General features: G+C 40.3%; 1 protein-coding gene across 1 annotated transcript in view; it reads right to left on the minus strand.

Moving 5' to 3' along the window:
* LOC128755270 (pyruvate carboxylase, mitochondrial-like) overlaps positions 1-24,367 on the minus strand; it is a 174,878-nt gene that overhangs the window by 116,965 nt on the left and 33,546 nt on the right. The window contains exon 10 of the mRNA XM_053858484.1: positions 23,847-23,965. Within this exon, the coding sequence (XP_053714459.1) occupies positions 23,847-23,965 (119 nt within the window). The remainder of the gene's footprint in view (positions 1-23,846; positions 23,966-24,367) is intronic.

Below are 24,367 nucleotides of genomic sequence, written 5' to 3' on the forward strand. Positions count from 1 at the left end.
CACTAGATCCAAACATCATGGTTTTGGAGTCACTCCAGTAAAAGCTGGAGACTGAATCACTCCCAACACGTAAGCAAATAACTGATGCTTCCAACAAGGCTCCACAATGAAGTTCTAAAACAAGCTTGTAACAAGTACTTTCTTTTGTCTCTTGTATATGACATGAGTGGTAAGGTGGTTGGTACCACTGAGGCGACTGGATGAAAGCTCGACAGAGAATTCCGGAAAGTTGAGACTGACAAATTTATGGAAGTGAAGCATGATGATAAAAAAAAAAAAAAAAAAATGTGACTGCTGTTCTCTTTAGAAACACCAATTTGAGTGATCCACAGCTCCTGCTCTGCACATAAAATGCAAAACAAGTGAATTCTTCTGAAGCCAAAAGCTGACATTAGATTACCTCTTGGCAACCCATCCAGAAACGCATTTTCAAAATGTACCAACTTCAATTTAAAGCTATAAAACGCACAGGGAAGGAAGCAGATAGAGACTTTAGGAGGAGAGGAAGGGAAGAACAAAATGTAATAATGTAAATTTGGCTTCTTCATATTGCTTCACATTTTATTCTTTCATATAAATTCTGCACCTCCCACATGTGGCCTCAAAACACAAACACTCCGTTAGAAAAGACACTCGATTTCATAACTTCATTAGTGCGCATTTGTGTGTGTGTGTGTGATGGTGCGCGTGAGCTCACACATGCGATAGTGTGCTTGTGTTTCAAGATGGCTGCAGGGCAACTGGTAAAGAGCAAAGCAGAAATGTGTTTTTCTCAATCTGTAAAACTAATTCCACCAAAATACCACACACAGGGACACATGCACACGCGCACACACAGTGTCTAAATAAATTACAGGAAATATAGCCAACACGTTTCCAAGTGGAACCTGCAGGAAATGAAAATGTGGGAGGATAACTGAAAGTGGGAGCGATGGTTGGCGAGAGAATGCAAAAGGATGAATAAACACAAACAGACAAGAGCAGAATGCAAGAATAGGAAGAAGAGATTGTCTTTGTGGAGAGAGAGAAAGAAGCAGATGGATAGTAGAGCCCCAGCGAGGACAATGGAGTCAGGGTAAATAGGGTGAGAGAGAAAATAAAAGAAGCACCAAGGTGAGTAAAAGACAGAAATAGGCAGATGACGATAGAGGGAGGAAAATGAGACTTCCAGCTTGCTTTATATGAATTTCATTAGAATGGGCCTCGTCTGCAAACAGATGTGGTGAGAGAGAGTGATGAGTGGTCCGATATTTCAAACGGATGTAGCAATTTTTAGTCAATTCAAGCGGAAAATTCCACTGAGGATGCAAGGGTGGTTGGAGATGAAGTGAAGAAGGATGGAGGGGATTTAATCTCTCTGTTCTGGGGGGAGGATATTGTTTTTGGAGAACGAGAGAGATTGAGAAAGGATTTTTATAATTAGGTTGAGAAACAAGATAACGCAAATGGGTGAGATCTGAACATGGATGGTGAGAGAGGGACGACCGGAGGCGAGGGTGGGCAAAAACGCGACCCCAGCAGAAACCCTCAACCACAAACACGATACAATTTCATTCAATTTCCCTCTCAGAGCTCAGCCTCCCTCCTTCATTTGCTCATCATCAGGTTGTTAATTAACTCCTGCGACTGAAGCGAGAGCAGGAGAATGTCAAATAACCATACACACCAGTAGATAGCATTTGTGGGGGGTCACCGAATACCTAGAAATGTGTCTAAACTAGATGAGGAAGAGCTGCTCAGCCGTCCTGCAGGTCATAGATCTGATGTGAAGTGAGGAAATTTATTCATCGAATATTTCACACCACTCAATGGTGAATTTCAACTCACATCGTGAACATCTCTTCAAAATGAATTGGGAAACCATAACTGTTCATCCCAAGAACACACATTATCTGAATCAGAATCTGAGCAGGACACACAGCTGCAGGACGATTTTCACACCTTTGGACAATAGGGGAGAGCAGGACAGAGAAAAGCTGGAGTGGGTGCACTGGAAGTGCTAAGGCGATAATACCACAAAACAATTGTGTCTGAAGAACAGAAAGAAGGAGAATTCCTGGCAAGTGCGGTGCCTAGATTCAGCACAGACGCCAGTCCTGAACATGCATACGTTGAGAGTAGTTTACTGGACTAGTGCATAAAAACATCCCTCACAATGCAATGGCAGCATGCTGAGTTCTCAATGAATTTACTTCCACTTAACACGTTCAACAAGTCAACTATCCACCACAATTGTACCACCTTCATGATGATTACCGCACTGCAGGTTTAGAGGCTGGTATTTTTGTCGTGCATGCATTCTCCACTTCCTCAAACAAAAAGTTGAACACACAGGAGCGTGGTGCCATGAGGTTTGGCAAGCTTGCTGACTTTCACACATTGTTTCACGAGCCTGACTGTTTGTGCCACCATAGAAGATGGTGAACTGGTTCTCATGCCAACAGAAAAAAATGTGTGAATGATGCCACCATTGCATCTCGAGAGAATATACTGTAACTCTCTCCGTGTGACCAGCCCTGGCCTGGGAGTGTCTTCATTGCTACCCACATGCCCCATGTTGTCTACGTGGTTGGTGCAGTCTGCATAGACTAGCTGGTTTGTCTCCAGCCAGCAACACTGCAGCCCTGATCCCAAACACTGGTTTGATGTTTGGGACGTTGATATGACGGATGAGGAGTCCTCAGTAGTCTCCGGACTCAAGTAACATCTTTCAAACGATGATCAGTTGATAGAGACAAGCCGGAACTGCAGACACAAAATTCAGACGGACCTCTGCTATGGCTTTAAGAGAATAATAAATTAGGTGCTACAAATATTTCACAGCTAAGTAAAAGTGAGAGAATGTGTTTTTATGGTCATTTTCATAGTCAACACAAATGAAGTTGAGAGAAACTGACTGAGAAGATTTACAATGGGGCGCACGGCAGAAAAACAAAAAGAACAATCCAATATTACTGGTGCAGATCTTTATCAGTCAAATACAGAACCAAGCACATAAAGGATCAATTCATAATCGGGTAATAATCTTCGACTTTACTGAAATAAGCATCAGTATTTACTCTTATTTTCTTTCATCCTGATGATGCGAGTTAAGTTAATCTACCTCTTAATTAAATCAGATGTTCCTCCGCTAAATAAAAGCTAAAATTATGAAGCGCCAGAAAGCATGAACAAAATACCAGGCGTTCGCTGGGACTTTGCAGTTTAGTATGGAATCGCACCGCATTTGTCTTGCCTGCATCTAGCGCAAAATACACTTCATCGTTGGAGCCGTTTTTATAGAGGTTAAAAAGACAAAGATTCAACAAATGATAAACACCTTACAGTGATGCATCCCCAGAGGCCAACCGTCTGTGCAGTTGCAGTATCCATCTCAGGTACCCAGCACACAATGTGAAAACTATTTTTCACTTTCTCATTCACACACCCTCAGTATGCCCATGTGGTCCTGCAACTGACCGATGCTAAAAATACACAGCAAAGCCTGCCAGATTCAAATCCCCATCGGTGGATCAAGTCAAATACCTCTGTATTCCTTGCATGTACATAGTCATAAGTGACCATTTTTCACCTTAATTACACAGAAGCATATGTATTATCAAGGTCGGCCTATGCTCCAACACACATGGTGGCATATCTGTAATGGAATCTTCAGTCCAATAAGCCTGTATAATACAGCATTGACTGGAAACAAACAACTGTCCACAGTTGCGAAATAAAACAGCTGAACTGCATCCCTAGCACAAGACATTCTGATTCCCAAAAGTTCCAGTGTGATGGTCCAAAACTTGATGGGTCATATCCTTATCGTCTGCTTGTTAATAAGGACAAAACTGCATATGAAAAGTGAATTTATCAATTGTTTTAACAGCAAATTCCAGTTACTGGGTTTAGTCAGCTTTTTAACAATGAAAATATGCCAACGTTTATATAAATGGTGAGCATACTGCAAAATATATTCCTCTGGACTTTCTGACGAGAGTAGTCCAGGAATGGTTTCATATTTACCATCTAAACATAAAACAAAAAGAAGGGAATAACCATTCAAACTCAAAGACGCAGGTAAACCACACGAGGCCAAATGCCATTTCTATTTGTTTGGTCTCGCCATGGAACCAATAAAGCATTAGCTTCCAAACAGATAAGGAATCAAGCTATTATACCATAACAACAGCCATGTCCTGGTGCCGTGCGGCCCGGCAAGGGAGCTAAACCACTCTTTTCCTTTCCCCGGAACAAATAAACTTGCCAATGAGTTTAAAGTGAAATCTGACATTTTCGGAACGAAAGCGACTCAAAGCAATAACTCAGCACGATACCTTTTTTTGTCTTTATATAGAATTTTTCCCAAGCTGATACTTTTTAATAAAGCGCATTCAGCTGACATTGCTGACTCCAGTAGGAGAATTCTCTGAAAATGCCCTCTTCCATCCTGAACTCATTGTGGGGAAAACAAAGCCTCTGACATGCAGAGAACATGAAACCAAACATGTAACAGCTTCTCAGCAGCCGCACTGCTGGAATTTCCATTTACAGGTTTATAGAGGAATGAACAGTACCGCATACAGTGCTTCTGCCGCTGCACCAGACAGCAATAGAAAAAAGGTTCTAATTAAATCCCGACTGAGTCAAATGTTGAAGCATGTTTGATGTATGACAGCACAGTCCAAGATGCACTAGTGGTGTTATAATCTTGTTAGCAATGGAGACACTATGAGGGAGGCGAAGAGGTAATTTGTGAGGAATCTTGTTGAGTAAAGCGATCCGCTCGGCAAGATGCACTGACACGTGAGCCAGCCGAGATCACGCAGAGAGGATATCTGACTGCGAGCGAAATCATCTGTCATCTTACTGACAGGCTGCAGGATTGTTTGAATACAACTAATAATGTTTAGCAGTCTAACTGTGATGACTTGTCAACGCACCGGAGACCAGCGAAGCATTCTTTAGGAGTCAATCAGTCAATCCAGTGCAAACAGAATGAGAGAAGAATAAATAAGCCATATCCACGGTTGGATAACGTAATGTAGTATTCCTGCTTACCTTAAAAAGTGCATCTGTCAGCGGAGCCACGAGTAAAAGAAAACAAATACGTTAAGATTAACATGTAAGGCTCCATATCGTGCCATTTACAGAATCGCTCCACCTGTTTGACATGATGACCTCTGCCACCTGGGTAATGTTGTCTACACCTGCTCTGGCTGTCAGAGTCAGAGAACATGTGCTATAAAGAAAGTCTGAAATGGAAGTACCGGAGTAGTACCAAAGTAGAGGAAGAAAACCATTGGGGTTCATGGATGTGATAAAAGACGACATGAAGAGCTGTGACGACAGTCAACCCCTGACAGTAGAGGCTGAAAGACCAAGAGAAAACTCACAGGGGCTCACTAGCCATTTTCTTTGGTTTTGAGCCATCTAAAAAAAAACTTTTCTTTCAATTGTTTTTGCTCAAATAAAAAAGGGACATTTCATGAAAAAAAAAAAACTTGACGTACAAATTACACAATATTGGAGACCAGACCAAAGCAAAGTGCGGCCCGGGGGCCAAATGCGGCCCTTTGACAATATTTATGTGGCCCTCCTGGAGTTAGAGTAAAACTGATATCGTTTTGTCTTGTGCATTGTTTTTTGTTCATTATGAAGCAACTGAAATTACTTTTCCGTTGGCTATTTTAGGAGTATTTATTGTCCCTTAATGTACCTCAGAAATGATGTATAGATTTTGAAATGTATGAGACACACTGAATTTTGTAAATGGAATGTGGTTTAAATTAAATACAATAACAAACCAACATTATTCTATGCATTTCAAAATCACACATGATGTCATCACTTGATTTTGATTTTCAGTTTTCTCTTACCCTCCTTTCTGGACTTGATGGCTCCACTCAACAGTCACAACATGTAACCTGGTCCCTTAGAAAATGTAATTGCCCACATCTGTTTAAGAGGATAAAAATATGGATTGCTTACTCTTATAGGGCACAATTTGAGAGGAAATCAGCCAACTTTATTAAAAAGAAGCTGACAATAAATTGCAAATGAGTATAAACAGTGTCCATAATAACCATTTACTGTACTATTTCTAAAAATGGATAATTTGTTTATCAAGCATAAAATACTCCAAGACAGCTTTCTCCCGAGCGTTTAAACAGTGTAGGGATCCTTCTACTGGGATTTTGACCGTGTATGCCGAGTTTTCCCCTCTATGCAGAGATTCTCTATCTCTCCATCACCAAAATATAGATAAAAACAAATTAAAATTATTTTTTTTCAAAGTACAATTTGGATTTGATGGAATGTGAGTGACAAAAAACTCCACACTGTCCACCAGGTCATACATATAGGTTGTCTCTGTCAAGAGCCAATTTTTTAAATCATCACTTACCAGCAAAGTGTTTGATCATCAACACATCATGCTGCATGGCAGTATCCAAAATGTCTATTCTACATCACTACAGAAGAAGAGAATGATACTTCTCTGACCTGGAAAAACATCCACACTTTCATGTTTACACTTCACAAGGAGTACGTTTGTCCCCAGACACCCATCGACCCAAGGGGTCCACTGAAATCCTTCCAACAGTCCTCTGGTGTTTCAGCACGTGATAAGCGCAGCACTGGGGGCTCCAACCCGTGAAAAAGGCTTAACAGGAATCCAAAGGGGATTACTGGACAGAATGTATGGAAATTACAGTTTAATTTATCATTTAGGTCACGGTAATTCATGCAAATTTGGATTTTATTAATGCCAGCCCAGGGTAAAGCAGTGTGCCTCAGAGGCGAGGGGAGAGGATATTTTTACGCTGATCAGCTGGATATACAGTATCACAGTGCAAGACGTGGCCTTCTATTGAATGGACCGGCTCTAATAAATATGTTAATCAGAATAGACGAAGTATATATCCTCATTTTCTTTCTACCTTTCATTTCACTCTTAAGACATTGACCAGGTAGAATTTCATGTAAACGCACTGTGACTTCTCCTTACACAAATGTAAGACAGAAGTTCAGTCCAGCAACTCCAGGTCAAAAACAAAAAACAGAGCTTTGTACATGCGGTAGCTTGAAAGGTGCTAAATTCAATCGCAAGTGGTGCCAGGAATGCCTAACCAGGGTGGGTGAACAAATGCTCATGAGAAAGCTCCCTTCCAGTGTTTTGGCCCAGCCTGAATTACACAACAGACACAAATTACATAGATTTCAGAAGTGAGTACAGGAATCACAGGCTAAATTACATGCAGCATGCATCAACAGGCAGCTACTTTCACAGCAAAATCAAAACATATTCAAGCTTTACCGTCACCTGCTAAAACTGCGGTGAGCATTGGCACTGTAATTGGAGCTGAAATCAACCGTATTCAAATGACAAGTTACAGTTAGGTACAAATTGTATGTTTCACAAAAATGCACAAGCACTCAGTCACATATTCCCATACAAGATTCTTTCAGCAAAAACTAATAATTCCCAACCGGTGAAACAAATCTAAGGTCCAAACAGCAAGGCACTGGAGCTCCTGCTGCGGCTTTGACTGAAGTCAGTAGGACATTAATGCTGAACAAAGCTACCTGGCTGCAACAGCACACAATCTGACTGCAGACAGAGACTGAAGATGCTTTTGATGCCATGTTTGGCATGTATGTGTTCATTACCACACAGTGCAACACATTTCTTAATGAGACAACTCTTTCATATGATCCTGATTCAATTAAACAGCTTGACTCTGGTAAGTACTAGAGAGGTCGGGTTGGGATCATTTTTGCTCACATTTAGAAAAACATTGACGACCCATATTATTGCCATACTTTTTAGGTACATATTCGTCTCCTGTGAGATTGTTAATTGCAGCATGCCGGCAACACAACCACTGTATATTCAACTGGTGCCAGAGCATCCGAGGTCCAGAGCTGGCACGCCTTCAGTAATCTTTTCCACATCATGGTACAGCCCTATCTGGACAGTGTCGGACCACAATCGACACTTTCAATTTCTTTCAAATGTACGGAACACCCCCGACATTGGCTGCAAATGAGTGATAGACTGCAGGGTGTAATGGACAAGTCTGAACCAAGTCAATTTCAGGACCAGGATTCAGTGTTTCCACCTAGATTTTCGTGCTTGGAGGATGGAGAACTAGAAATCGGTAGACGTCGGCTAGAGTGACCGCTCTAATAGTTTATAACCATTCAAAACAGGTAGGTAGGAATAGGAATTTGCATCATTTATATTGAAGGATGTTAAATTTGTGAAATGAAATAATAGCCTCATAATGTATGAAGTGTACAGATTTCTTGAATATATGTTTAATGTATAATAATAAATTGATCATAATAATATAATAGTATATGCTGAGAATCTTCACATTCAATTGAAGTGGCACTGTTCCATCTTGATATTGAAGTCACATTACACAGTTGAAGAGACTGGACATCAAAAGAACTGGACCATGGTTTGGGTCTGTCTGTCTTGTTCCTCTCTGTGCTGTGCACACACATCTGTACTGTGCATGCGTCACCCCTCCATCCTTAATTTGCTCAATGTATATGAACATTTTGACCAATCACGAGCGGCTTCCACAGTACGAAAATGAAATAAATCCACGAGTCGGCTCTTAAACATTAGCCAGCCACAATACAGTAGATTAAACATTTGGCTTTTCTACTGGCTGCACTGGCTGTGTCTTGTGTACAGCGGAGTCACTCTGTGGACAGAGATGTTGCGTGTGCAGTGTCTACATGGCCGCGCATTGACTCGAGACAGTGCTGTGAGCGACAGACAATGAGGATGCATCCGCGCAGAGAGAGAGGAGAGGGAAATGACACGTTGCCATGCAAATGGGAAATAAATGCAAAGGTTATTGAGCTGATTTAATCGAAGAACAAGTTAAAGAGCTATTATTCAGGAAAGGTAACTTTCTAGCATGTTGTGGGTAATGTTGCGCAATGTTTAAAATGAAATCGTTGCAGTCCCTCAAGGGGGGGGCAGGCTTGTGGGGGAAATGCTGGGATTAATGATGACATTGTTCAGTCACTCACAGTTTATGTGTTATTGAATCATTTTTACATTTTTTGTTACATTATCATACTGCTATTGATTGATCAATATTGATTTATTAGAAATATATTATTTTTCTGATACTTCTTCAATAGCAGGAGGTGGTGAGCGATTGGAGGAGACTGACAGCCGCATGGGCTTCTGTGTTGTGATGTTAATGAAGTTGGTTGTCGCTTGCCTGATTAGAAAAATAAATGGCATTCAGTGAGTGACAGAAGGATGCTGATTATATCTTTGAGTTCAGCGCCACAAGCATGTCATCGGTCAGTTGATGATGACAAAGTGAGGATGTAAAAATGGGAACATTTTAGCCACCTGTGAAAGATGCAATACTTCTAAAACACTGACTGTCCCTTTAAACTGGCCCGTTTAAAATGATTGAATGGTGGTATGTCTATCGAGCTGCCTTGTGTCCCACACCTCTCTTCTCTTGTTGCAATGAGCCACGAGAAACGGTTAGACTGCATGTTTTGTAGGGTTAGGGTTTTCCACCTCAAGAGCAACTACTCTACTCAGCTCTTCCTTTAATGGGAATTTCAATAAACTACATAAAGATAGAGAGTAGTTGGACACATTAAGTGGGTCGTTTTAATGACAACACAATGGTTTATATCAAAGTCATAGTATGGCAGACGCAAAACGTGGTGATGTGTGTACCAATTGGGTTCTGTGAAGTGGAAAAGCACCAATTAGATCAAGTAGGGCTTTTTTCTATTTTATTTTTTCAGTAAACCAAATTGTAATCAGTCTATGAAATAACTTGTTTCCATAAAGCTAATTTACAAGGGTCACAGATTAAGTAAAATGCCACAGAAATCCCCAGCCTATAATTAATGCAGCTTTCAGTTCTTAAAAGGAGATCTTTGGTTTCCCATAAGATCATTTAGAAGCATAGAACAAATTAACTGACTTAACGCATCACTGAGCAAATATATCACCTTTAATTCGCCACACACCCAACAACTTTCAGCAGTACACCTGCGAAAAATGAGTGCATAGTAACAGTCATATATCATTGTTTATGAATACAAGCAAAACATTGCCCCTCCTACCTGAGTGACCATAGGAAAACTGCAGACCATGCACTTCTGTTTTTAAGGACTCAAGTACCTCCAGATGAGGTCAAGAAGGAGAAGAGAATGATTGAGGAAGAAGGGGGCAGATTCAATAAGCCTGAGGCAACATAAATAAAGAATCAGAGGCAAGGTCCAGAGGAGTATCAGCAGGGGAGCAAGGTTAACCGAGGACAAATAGCAGTAGCAAGAATGAGGAGGAGGAACACGAGTGCCCAAAGGATAGTTAATTGTTCTGTGTGTATTTTTTGAGGCAACCATAAAAACATACAGATTACACACAGATTTACTCACCTTCATGTATAAACAATGATATAGTGAGACCCTGACTCCTCTTTAGATTAGGTATCTCCAGCAAACTTCTGATTCACCTCTGGTGAATTGCAGTGCAAGTGAGGAAGTGTGTACAGTCAAAATGGAGGCTATTTGAATAAGAAAACAAGAGTAAAATAAAGGTCAGAGTTCAACTTATGGCCAAGACAATGCTTGTGTGTTTATGTCTACAGTAGGCTACAAATGCAAAGCACAAATTCAAAAATGAAAAAAAAGCATCAAAAGTGTGTATTTTACAGTTCTTTAGCATAATGTTATAACAGGAATTATGAACACTAAACTATCCCATTTTATACAACAAAAAAAATAAATGTCCAAAACAACAGCCTATAACAAGCGGGCACACTTTTGCGTGTCGCTATTTATGGCAGTTAAAACTGTGGACACCACCAACTTAATTTGACAAAAGTTGATGCGCAAATTACTAGTAATATGTAATGACTGAAAACGCGTAGTTACCAGAGCTGTAGAGCTACACTGATCAATTGTCTGATCGATTTAGCACCTTCAATTTATTGATCTTGATCAGCCAATGAAATGTATGTCGATTTTTATGGCAAGCTTCTTCTACATTGCAATAGTGCTTCTTATCAGAATGTTGTTGTTGCTGCTTACCCTTGAGTTTGTTTGCACTCTTCCCATTTGTTGGCTAAAATCTGTCCTCTCTTTGTCAGATTTTTTTCTCTTTATGCACCGTTTTTCCAGCAGAAATTGTAACAATGAGCAGAAATTTACAAATTAGCCTCAAAAATACATGTGAGATTATGATAAAATTGCTACTGTGATTTTAAAAAATAATGGTGATATGATATTTTTGCCATATCACCCACCCCTGTCCATGTCCACACGAACCAGGTCGTCGGGTCCCCTGCCCTCGACTGCCACCTAGTTCTCTTTGCACCCGACCCCTATGACTCCCTCTGCGGGTGGTGGGTCCGCAGGAGGGACGGCCCATGTTGTCTTTTTGGGCTCGGCCCGGCCGGGCCCCATAGGCAGAGGCCCAACCACCAGGCGCTCGCATTCGAGCCCCAACCCCAGGCCTGACTCCAGGTTGGCGCCCATCCCGGGACTCCTTCTGCTTCCTGGGAACCACCATCACTGAGGACCTCAAATGGGAGCCAACCATCAGGTCCCTCATCAGGAAGGCCCAGCAGAGAAAGTTCTTTCTGAGGCAGCTACGAAAACTACGACTGCCAACGAAGTTGCTGGTGGAGTTCTACACGGCCATCATCCAGTCCATCCTCACCTCCTCTATCACCGCCTGGTACAACAGCGCCACCTCCAGGGACAAGAGCCGACTGCAGCGCATCGTACGTTCTGCTGAGAAGGTGATCGGTTGCAGCCTGCCACCTCTTCAGGACCTGTATGCCTCTAGGACCCAGAGACGTGCAGGTCGGATCAGAGCCGACCCTTCTCACCCTGGACATGGACTATTTGTTCCTCTTCCCTCTGGCAGGAGGGACCTCCCGTCACAGGAATAGCTTCTTTCCCTCGGCCGTCAGACTGTTGAATTCGTGAACAGCCTTGTTGTTATGTTATTCTATTTATTTTATTTTATTTTATTTGTTTTTTTTGCACTTTATTCCAAGGCACTTTCCTAGTCAGTGGGCTCCCCACTGACCATGGCAATAAATTTGATTCTGATTCTGATTCTTGTTGGTAAGGTTGTCATCAGGGCTTCTGAACTGCTCTCAGTCTGACCCATCACCTAGGACCTGTTTGCCATGGGAGACCCTACCATAACGCCCCCGACAACATAGCTCCTAGGATCATTCAAGGTACACAAACTCCCCCACCACAATAAGGTTTCAGTTTCAGGGGGACGCTTTCAAACAAATTACTTTTCTGCAAATACCAGTGTCGGTAGCGACATTTCACAACTTCAACAAAGCACAACTGCACTTTGGCCTAGGTTCCATTGGCGGCTTTAAAGAACAGATTTGCATCCAGCGTTTCTGTAATCAATCATTTCCTTGAGACTCCCTTTCCTACCAAGTTTCTCGAAACGGAAGAAAACTGCTGACGAGGTCGCACACCACAGCGACATTGAACCAGCGGAAGTCTCAGAGCAGCAGGAGACAGGAAACACCACTAAGTAGAACCACACTAAGTAGTCCTGACAGGATGCTGAATCCCACAGAAAAAGCTTGAAAACGTATCAGTGCACAGGCAAAACATATGAATGAGTCTCTCAAACCTATGGAAGAAATACAGACAGCTAAGTATTTATTCCTCCAGGTCCCTCATATGCCACTGTAAATCACTGGCTGTCCGTCTCTAGCCACACAGCAGCATCTCTCTCTGCCCCCGGCCGCCGGCTCTGTCAGTCCCTCAGCCTGATGAAGATGGAGAGCGGTCATTTAAGACTAATTAGCTCACTTAAACAGACAAATAAGCAGGTGTAGCACAAGATTACCCTCAGGCTCACGTGTGTTAATGTACACTCGGATGCATAGTCACCCCACAAGCAGGAGTGTGGCAAAAAAATCGAGCAAGAAAAAGACAAACGACGACAGCCAGTTCACAGTTTGCAAAAGTAAAAGTGATTGATGACGCTTTTGTGAGCTTGAGTTGAACAAGGAAGTGCTCCAATGATACACCTCGTTTCATCAGGATTCAGTTCACCTTCTGTATTTCTGACTTGACTAAATAACTTCATTTCTAGTCTGGTGGTATAAAACTATTATGCACCAACAATAGTCGGCAAGTGCTTGTGATGAAATGCAAGATGAGCGCTGAATAATGTAATAATGCAATGATAAAGCATCAACAATCAGCACTGAAATATGCTAAGAATGTACTTTGGACTAAAAAAAAAAAACAGGAGATTAAATCTTTTAATTGAAAAACAAAGAGGCACAACAATAATCGACTGCCATTGTGATGGATGTGATGCATTTTAATAAACCAAGGAAGCGATCAATACTCCCTTGTTGAGTTTATCAATACAGTATCAACGTGGAACGATTGAAACGTCATGTCTAATAACATTTTACATTAAATATTCAAGTGAGAAGGACTTCATACGCCCGGTATCTGGGACTGGCACAGCCAGGGGAAATACAAATTCATAAACTGTTATCACCGCATCAACAATAAAAACATAAATAATAGAAATCGCCTGCCCTCATTAAAAGAATCTGAGCATCCTTTTCATAAATATCTGACCATCACTTTTACGGTTTTAACTCACCACTTAAAGATAGTTCATTCCACTTCTCAAACAGTCTGTGGGTCTGTTTTAAGGTGCATGACAGTAAAATGTGACAGTATTTTACTGTCATGCTGGGGAAAATCAACTTTTCACAATCTTGCACCATTGGTGATGCCATTTTTTTTCCTCAGTTGACACCTCTGTCATCTGAAATTAAAAACTAGATCACAGCATGAAAAAGGCAAGCAAGCTCATGTCGATAACAGTGATACAAAAACCCTTCTCCGTCAAGCTTTTTCTTTCTTCAATCAAATCGTTCAGAATCAAGTGGTTATGCAAAAAAAAAGGAAGAGGGAAAAAAAACAATCGTATAGAATAATAGAATGAGATCCAAATCAGCCTTTTTTTATTTTAAAAAAAATGAAAAAAGACACAAAACAAGACAAAGGGCTAAAGACCACGTCTTTTATCAAAAACTCAGACAAAGATGAAGACGATTAGTCATGATCACATCCAGGACCAAGGAGATAACACCGTCACCAAGAAACCTCAATGTGTAGCATTCTCCACTGAAACATTTCTGCACAATAATAAAGAAAAGGGACCTTGTGGGGAAAGTCCAAAACATTCAGTGTTTCTTTCTTCCATCTCTTACTGCAAGCTCCTGAGCACATCAGACCCAGGCAGATTGGTTTACATCTACATGCAAGATGTTTATGATAAGGCAGAGAAAGCAAGGGTGTCTTCATGGTACTGCCAAAAAAAGCTCATGACAAATACAGTAAAAAGGTTTACAGACATGTTGCAGGTACATCAATGTGGCTATTTGTCAGAGGCTCAGCAGAACCACAGCCATAATGGTTGTCCTTAAAGAGTAAATCCTCCGCCTGCAGATCAAGTGTGGTTCCAACGATGGCTTTATGTATTTTGAGCAATGAATTGAAGATTTCAAATACAATAAAATGCATCTGGGACACAGATGGCTGGAAGGGTTTTGGGTGTGTGCAGCGGGTACAGAGGTGTACTTATGACACTTTGGCTGGTGCCTTAATATCATTTTCAGACATCAAGCGACAACAACAACCATTTAATTCCCAAATATGTGAAACCTGGCAGCTGTGACAAATGACATTTGGAAAATGGACCAGGAGGACGCCCAACCACCCCGACAGGAGTAAGATTTCACTATAATACAGACATGTTTATGAAATCTTCATTTCACTTTCTATTTCAGACCTCTGAGTGTGTGTTTTCCCCCAGAATGATGAGCATCTCTTTCAGACAATATCATCACTGAATTGTTTCAGTGACACATTTTTCTTCTGGACAAGCCCACTTGATCTTTCTTCACAGAAAAACTATTTCACCTTAGTTTACAGAAAAACACAGACACACAGGACAGTCGAAGCATGGAACCCACTATAGGGGAAAAAAAACAACTTTTCAAAATCTTGCACCATTGGTGATGCCATCAACTCTACAGTCAAAGTAGGATTTGCTGACAGAAAGATTTAAATCTATAAATATTCAACAGATGTGATCGTTCTTCTGATCCTTCTCAAATAAATATGTCCGGCAGCATTGCCATTTTTCTGTCTCGACTCCTACTGAATTGCCTCAGTTGTGCAGAGAAGCAGGAAGACAGATGAACAGGTATTAGCATAATGTTGCTGTTTTCCTCTGCCAGTGTGCTTCATCAACGCCTTCAGACATCAGTTATGGATACGAGGAAGCAGAACTGTATGTGAACAAATTTACGACCGTAGCTTAAAAAAAGTATTATGGTTTTGAAAAAAAAAAAAGGAGAAATGCAAAAATGTCTGACAGTGATGACTGGTGTGCAGAATAACAGATCAGTTTGTATTGAGATGTTTATAGCATTCAGGATAAACAAGCCGATCATGTCTGGAAAACTCCACACCATGCATCTAACAACAAACAAGCAGCTGATACTGAATGAGGACAAATGTTTAATATAAGAGGAATTTGGCTGCATCTTTACAACCTTGAGCAGAAAACTTCATTTAACAATAGGGGTGCAATACAATTCTGTGAGATGGAATTTTCACAAAATAAAATAAACAAAATTGGAAGGCACACTAAATGAAAAAGAAATACATAATGGTTTCTTCCAAGACTCGCTTCCTGGTCTCTGTCTTTTCGTCTGCTACAAGCAGGCCCTTTCATCGCAGTTCTTAGTAAAATAGTTCGTAAGATCTTTGTTTTTTTGTTTTTTTTGCGATATAACTGCCAATCTCCTGGCAACAGATCGCCGAGCACTTATGCCGGCGGCTATGATAGCAACGAACATCAGTAGGTAGAAATATAAAAATAAGAAAAATAAATGAAAATAATCGGTAACGTTTGCAGAATTTCTGTGAGTTAAAATCTTTCCTGTGCAATTTTTTTATTCATGAAAATAATTCTGCTGGACTCCTGAAATGACTCACTTATTCATTGAAGTCAAAATTTATTGACATTCTATGCAAATGTGTCAAATGGCATATGGCCATTGTCAAGGGGTTATTCACATTGATTGTGATTCAAGAGTCATTTTACTTTGTCGTTTCTTATTAAAATAGGGTAAAATAAAATAAGTTGTGAGTGAGTTCGGATTTGATGTTAATTTGTTCATCTCTTCACATTATATGTTAGTAAAATAAAGGTTGTAATGTTTTAGTATCGTTTTGTCATTTTTAACATGCTACCTTCAGTGAACGGTTTAATATGTCTTGTTTGGCGAGGATACTCGTTCATTACACGCCTATCATTTAGCAATCATCAAGGAAATCATACCATATGGAATCGAGCTCAGGTTTAGCATTGTCCCGTTTCCATCAGATACTGCATTCTAGTGCTCACCTCTGCAGTGGCACTCGTGAATGGAAATCAATACAACACAAGCTAAAGGTCACGGAACAATGAAGTCAACAGGACCATATCATCCTCAAAAAAGACCGTGATCTAACTCACATAAATGAAACGCAACCCATCTCCAGCGTTGTCTGGAAATCCGAAAAGCAGTTCCCGCTGAGAATTCAATTCAACAAAGAAGGCTCATACTTAAGAAACATTCAACAAGGAACTGGCTCATGGACCCACTGAAGAGCAAGGCCAGTTTATCCATTATTATTTTGGAAGGAGATACAATTACAACTTCAAAGGAAAAAAAAGACGGCTTTCATTTAGGAAAAGCTCCATGCACACAGTTACGATCTGGTGACCCACCATCAAGCATTCATTATGAAATAATATGAATGAATGAAATTCAAAAAAAGATGTCTGGCATTAGAAGCCTCCTGGTTAGGTCTTAAATATCCGTGGAGGCTGAGCATCTTAAACATACTTCCTCTTATTCATCAGCTTGAGGCAAAAATCACATTGACGCCTCGATTGCTTCTGGCACAGCAGCAGAAGAATTGAATGACTTCCCACATGAGAGATGGAGAAAAAGAATCAGGGATTCACGTGACAGGGTTCGGACCGCACTGCAAAGTTTCTCATCAGCCGTCATATTTCATCATTTGGCTCGTGGCCCGACAGTGCGGCGTCAATGAGCCCTAATTAGACGGTGGTGGTATTATAAAAGAGAGACGGACCCCTTGTCTCATCACTCTTTAAAGTTCATCCTGGGGGGAACAACATAGCCAATCAGCACTAAGCCGGCTGTGCAATTGAGATTTAATAGCTTCCAAGTTTTTTCTCTTTTCCTACATGTGCTCATGTCATCTGCCGGAAATAATGTTCGCAAGATAAAGCAATAGCGGTGACCGATAGGTGATGTCTTCTGGCTCCATGTAAGATGAAGCAAGGAAACTTCACCGCTCGGCATAAATTAGATCCACGTACCCTCCAAAGGATAATCTGTTCATCCAGAATACACAGTTCAGGTCTTCTGTCAACAAACATCCTGATAGATGCGCCGGCAATAAAGTCCAAAAGATTTCTATTGCACTCCAGTCAAAGTTTCTCATAAATATTTAGCACAAGACTCTTGCTGCTCATCCAAAATAAGATTTGTCAGGTATTGGACTGGATTTCTAAAGAACTTATAGAAAGCTCAGTAGGGTGGTAAAGGACGAAAAAAGTTAAGAGGATTTTAATGATGGGAAAAGTTCAATTAATGAGATAGTGGGACCAAGTGAAGGAGGTAAAGGTGAGGTAAAGGATAAAGAGGTGGGGACTGGAATGTATAAACATGTGTCAAGCTGTGACAAAAGAAGATTGATAGAATGGGAGGAGAGCTGGCAGGATCCATTTTGGAGAACCAACAGTGCCGAAAGGACGTTGGAAAAAATGAACGAGATGAAGGATTGAAGAGCTGATGGAATCGGAAGATGAAAAGAGACTGAGATTGACATGTGGGGAGACAGGTGGGGAAGGGGCTCAAGGGGAGGCGGTCTTAAACGTGACCTTCAGCTCAATGAACAACCATCTTCTATGTGAAATAACAATTTTGATGATTACAAACTCCAAAAGAATACAACTGTGTTCAGCATCATGGTGTATCAGCAACAATTGTGTGGTCTCCATAGCAAGATGTACTCATCCTTGTCGCCCAAGTCAGTGTCAATGTCGTCCTTACCTATCAGTGAAGGAAACTGGGGATGGGGCAGGGAAATCATTGCAAAAGGTGTAGAGAAGCAAAAACTTTTTTTTTTTTCTGGCAGTTTCGCACCAATGTTTTCCAAGATGCAGTCACACAACAAAATAGGTCCGGCATCTCACGCAGGTCCATGCTATTTCATTCATTCATCTGGAGTTCGGGTTAGTATTATGCAATGATTTTTTTAACAATAAAAAATAAAATAAAATAAAGAGATTGAAAGAATTGAGTTTAGATTCTGGGTTGGTACATACAACCAAAAATACTGTCAAAGTCAGTCAGAAATGAATAAGCCCTTTGAATAAAAGATGAAATCTTCAAGGTCTAAACCAAGTCCTCCAATATCTGAACTGGTGAATAAGAATCAACACAAGATACATTATATGGCAGAAGTATTTCCATTTGCATTAAGTACTGTCCACAGCCACAACAAAACTTGTCAAAAATAAGAAAAAAATGGTGGTGTGCACCCCACCCAAGTTTGATAAAAATGACATCTCGTGAAAAATTGCAGTGACGGTAAAAATGAAAATGCAGGGCAGAAGTGCAACATAAAGTTATTCTCATGGCTTCTATGAAAAGGACAGACGAAGGACAAAGTTATTAAACAAAGAGGCGGCAGAGACCGAAAACACACATAGAAACTGGTATTAAAATGCAATGTCCAGATCTTTTCATCTCAAACCGAGCAACACCAGCTGGATGCTCCAGAAATATTTAGTGATAATGCCTCCTTCTCTCCTTTATTTTTTACATATTAACTGTGACATTGTATTAGGCAGACAGAGAGGCGACTATGGTGCGCCGCTATCAGTGAAACTTGATATAAATGATTTATGAAAGATAAATACAAAAGCCCAACGCTATATTATCTCACACTTTAAAAAGCAGCGCAGGGGTCGATTTGCCCGTTTTGAAGTGAGATATATGTGTGGGAATCTTTGCTGCAGAGAAGCAAATGTTAAGATTGTGTTCCTTCATTATAGATGACATTAACATTGGAATCAATGTGGATAACTAACATTAACAAAACATCTAATTCAGATTTGATTTGGCATATCACATCAGTAGATACAGTATCCCTAAGGTTCCAGCAGATGACAAATGTTTCACATCTGCACAGAGGCCATTTCATCTTTTTGTGCACTCCTTCCTCGCATTATTCAGCTTTTCCCCATTACTTTCTCACCTCATCTTCCTCCCAAGTTCTCCACCTCACACCTGTTCCCCTGTAAACACACAATCTTTCTGGGTGGAACGAAAACATTTCTACAGAAGCTTAAAAAAATAAATGAATAAATATCTTTTTCTAAACAACAAACCTCTTCTACAACATCCCTAAGGTTCTGTTGACTGAAAACGTTGTCTCTGTTGAGGACAGGGAACCAATCCATCACACTGAGCAGTGTGAGTTGCAGAAGGAAGATTTCATACAGCATTAAGGCAACCGATAAAGCCAACATGATGACATGGTAAAGATGTGGCAGCCTGAACTGTTGTTTTGGGGCAATGTCAAGCAAATTTCAACACTCCTAAAGCCATGATATGTTTTACCATTCTACCAGACTACTACAACAGGTCTTGCAGTTCCCTGTCCTTAGCTTAGGAGGACTTAAAAAAAAAAGCCCATTCAAGTTATTTTTCTTTTTCATTTTCACATATCCAACTAACAGATAATGTTTTATATGATCCTATATTCACCTTTTCATCTTTTTAAATCTTGCTGGGTAGAGTTGTCCCCTTCAAATGTTGAACTCCAGCAAGCGGCAAGAAACACATTTATATCAGCAGCAACTGCTTGTGGCTTCTCACCTGCTAGCCTTTCCTCATTGAATTGAAAGGAAGCGGTGTCATGCAAGATATTTCCACAAGAGAACTGAACATTTTGTTCTTTTTCTGATCATTACCAGGAAACCTTGGGGGTGTTAGTGGATGAAATTCACAGTAGAAAAGCAGTTTCTGAAAACCCAATCAGTCTAGGAGTCACCAACAACCACACTACAACTTTGGGTAGTATTTAACCTCGCCTCCTGAGATCAGAGCTGCAAATATGACTCCTGCAAGTTGAGTTATCAAGTTTGGGTCATGACACATTAAAGGGGGACAAATGTGATTTTATTCTTCAGTAATCCAATCTCACAAACCAACAGTAGGGCTGGGATAGTTGGGTGCCTGTTATATCACGACTCAGCTTTATATTGCGATTCTTTGCCTTACTCAATTTATAATTGGATTCTGATTTACACATTAAAAAAGTAAATAAAAATGCACACTTCAGTCTCCCACAGACATTTGGTACACGTGGTGACCATGGTTGTATTTGTGTACTGTATGTATAAAGAGTATTATTCAGTTTATGGGGAGAATAATACTGTGCTGTTGTAATAACAAGGTGCTAGAACAAGTTTTGACTGTAATATTTTGGGGCCGAAATTGTTTCAGTGAACCTGCATTGCACAGATGCAGCAGGAGAGAGACGCCGTGGGAGCTGGATTAAATAACCAATGTCCAACAAATTTCTCCATAGCCCAAGACATCGATCAATCAAATTGATGGTGTAATCCCAGTACCTACAATCGTACAGACCTATAATGGGTAGCGTTTAGCAAAGAGCGCTAACATGTTAGCACAGGGCAGCCAATTCTCTCGTAAACCAGCAAAAAACTCTTGCAAATGAGCATTTTGTCAGGCTACACTTATCATTTGTCTCGGTTTGATTGCCAAGTGACTTAATGTGTACATACTGCATATATTATGGATGGAGTCTGTGGTCCGCTCGCGAAATGGCACTCTGGAGTGACAGTTGGCTGCCCAATGTAAGCATCAGCTACGTGAAACAACCAGTCCTTGGTCTACATTTAACAATAGTTGGTGTATGAAAATGAAAGTATTAAACTTGTGTGTTTGATCAGCAGCTCTGGAGACGCGCTTCAGCTAGGCTTCCCAACTGTTTACCAGGAAACGGACATTATGTCACATCTTGAATTTTTAAAAGAAAATGTCATTGTCGTACACGGCAAAATCATCTGATTCACTTCAGTAACAGCTGAAGAAGAATAAACAGATTGTGACAGACATAAAAGTTCAGATCCAGTAGGAACCGTTGGAAAAGCTCCCAAATTGAACATGAGTGTTTTTGTTTTGTTTTCAAACAAAGCCTTCCATGTAGGTCATGTCTGTGAAACTGCCACTGGGAAATGTCTGCAGCATTGGGAGAAGTTTGTAACCACCATGTCTCTCTCATTACCAGCCAAAAACACATCCCCTCATCCCTGAGGAACATTTATGCTGTGAACTCGGCAAAGAAGTTAAAAGAGGTTGAAAGTTGAAAGAGAATCCGTGTAGTCCGTCAACAAATCTCATGTTCCTTTCCATGTTTCAAGAATGCACAATTGTGTTAGAACATCATGTTGAGTTAAACATTTTCAAAATTAATTTAGAATGTTCATTCACATTTGTACACTGTGTAAGAATTTCTTCCATGTAGTGTCAAAACCATGTATTGCAACCAACTGTCTTACGTCACGCAGTTGAAAGCACACAGCAACTTGTGTTTTTTTTCGTCAACGATGACAATGATAAAAAAAAAAAAAAAAAAAAAACAAATGTCGAGTGGAGGAACAGGCCGGTGATAAACTGTGGTGAAAGTTGTTCGTAAGTAAGTCGCAACAAGTGCCATTAACACACCATATGTTAACAGCATTTGTTGATACTATAAAAATCAATAAACGTTAATAATGTTGTATTTGGCCAAAATGATGCATTGAAATACATGATGCGATATGTCATAAATGTTTGTATGTATGTTGTATGTCATATACATAATACTACAGTGCACAAGCATATATTTGAAAGCTATTCATGATGATGTACCTACATTAATTGTATATAATGGTAAATACAGTAATTGTATAACCTCTTTTGTTTCTTCTAATAATTATAATCATGTCTCCTTGACTAAAATTGACTATAATATTTGAGTTTTCGTGGACCTAAACTAAACAAAAACTGGTTGACCTGATTAAAATGTAACTAAAACTAATTAGTATTTCCGTCCAAAAACTAGAACCAAGACTACAACTGATATGGCAGCCACAAACATCAGTGACAGTAACTGTGTTGTCTGCACATTTCAAAAAGCCAAGATGTGATTTACGTAAATCTACCAAGACAGCAATTGGGCTCGAAAGGGTGACATGCATTAGCTCATTGGTATACTGCAATGAGTTTCACCATCGCCACCTCTCTGCGCTGTTCATGTGTTAAACTTTGATCATGTTGCACACGTGTTGTGTTATTAACACTCGTTCGCCCAACCACTTTGGAAAAACAATGGTCTGTGATTGTTCTTGTTTCAAAAGTGGAGGGACGGATAAGGACTCAGAGTGTAGGACGTAACAAAGATGCATGGAACAGCCAGGTTAACAGCCATAAGATGCCCAAACATCACCTTGACGGAATCGCTCGTCACATGTTGGTGTGTTCACTGCATTTTAGATGGGATTGTTTGAATAAACAAGATCTGAATCACAGCATGTGCACTTCATAAGTAGCATGTAGCAATGTCGCTCACATGAGCTAATGTCACTTCCCTTCTAGCTTCCAGACCAGGGGTGGCCAACCAGTCAGAGGCTAAGAGCCACATTGTTTTACTTTGTTGCTGAAAAGAGCCACATCCTACAAATATGTAAGAACAATGAATAACAGGTGAAACACATGGCATACGTTTAGTTTAGGGAATGACAAAGTTTGGTGAAGAGCCGCATGAAACTGGGAAAAGAGCTGCATGTGGCTCGGGAGCCACGGGTTGGCCAGGCCTGTTCTAGACTCTCGGATCGGAGATTGATTTGGAGTTGTTTGAATGTTTATTGATATCTCACCTTCATGGCATTTTCATCAAATTATGAGTTACCTTATGTCATGTCAGTAATCAACGCCTTTGTTGAGCCAAAAACTATTGACGGTTCGAGGCAGCTGTTTATTCCGGTATTTCTTTCTGATTAGACACAACAATAAATACTAAACAAGTCATCACAGTAACATTTGTCAATTGAAATGAAACAATCTGAGAGGTCAGAAAAGTGTGGTTCTCCACGTTTTCTTCTCAAACTTGACGGGTCCAGTGTAGCGACAATAACTATTAGCAGCGCCTGAGTTTACCATGTCAGAGCTGAAAACATGAAAGGCGGCGTAGTTTCATGTCCCTTAGTGGGTAATGTATTTCAAGATGGCGCACGTTACAGAACGTCGACCCCAGTTCATGCATGTGAAATAAGATTTCAAGCCAATAGGAATACTAAGAATCGATGGTGGTGGTAAATATTCATACCTTCGTCAACATGGAACACAGACTCCAATCTTGAACAAGTGAAAATGCCATAAAGGAGGCCTTTAGCTTGACGTTTCTTGCTAACACTGAATGTAAGACGAGACCATAGCAGAGCCGCTTTAAATGACACAATCACACATTTCCAAAACAAAAATCCCACACAAATGACACACCAATATCTGGAAAAGCTCAAGCTTTTGGTTGTTACATAATTATTATTGTTCATATTCATTATTCAATGCCAGAAAATACATTTGCTGAGATAAAAGCTAAACTGCTGCCAAGTAAAGACTTACTCAGTGATTTCTTCTGTGACCGTGTGTTCCACTTGGAGACGAGAGTTGACCTCAATGAAATAGTGTTTCCCATGTTTATCGACCAAAAACTCCACCGTGCCAGCGTTCTCATAGCCAACCTACCCAGAAGGAAAAAACAACATTAAATTGTTGAAGATGCAGAAGACAACATCACCGAACATCTTTCTTGGACCTTTTTCCTTCGCCCATAATATGGAAGTGCAGTGAACACATATTTTCACTTCCTGTCAAATAAATGGGATTCACACTTTGTGTCAGAGCGTCAAAATAATGATGCTGTCAAATGAAACAAAGACTGATTCATATTCACGTCTGCCGATGAAGAGAATGAGTTATTCAACAGACAATATCACCTTGCAGGATGAGGATGCTTGATTCATATTCTGAATTAAGTTCCATGTAAATTTCTTGCTAGCTTTGCATTTATTTGTGTTGAGAACTGATGTTAAATAAGCAGAACCAAAGCTACATTGCAATGCAATTCATTTGATCACGTTTAA

The sequence above is a fragment of the Synchiropus splendidus genome, chromosome 3 (genome assembly GCF_027744825.2).
Source record: "Synchiropus splendidus isolate RoL2022-P1 chromosome 3, RoL_Sspl_1.0, whole genome shotgun sequence".
Lineage (NCBI taxonomy): Eukaryota > Metazoa > Chordata > Actinopteri > Syngnathiformes > Callionymidae > Synchiropus > Synchiropus splendidus.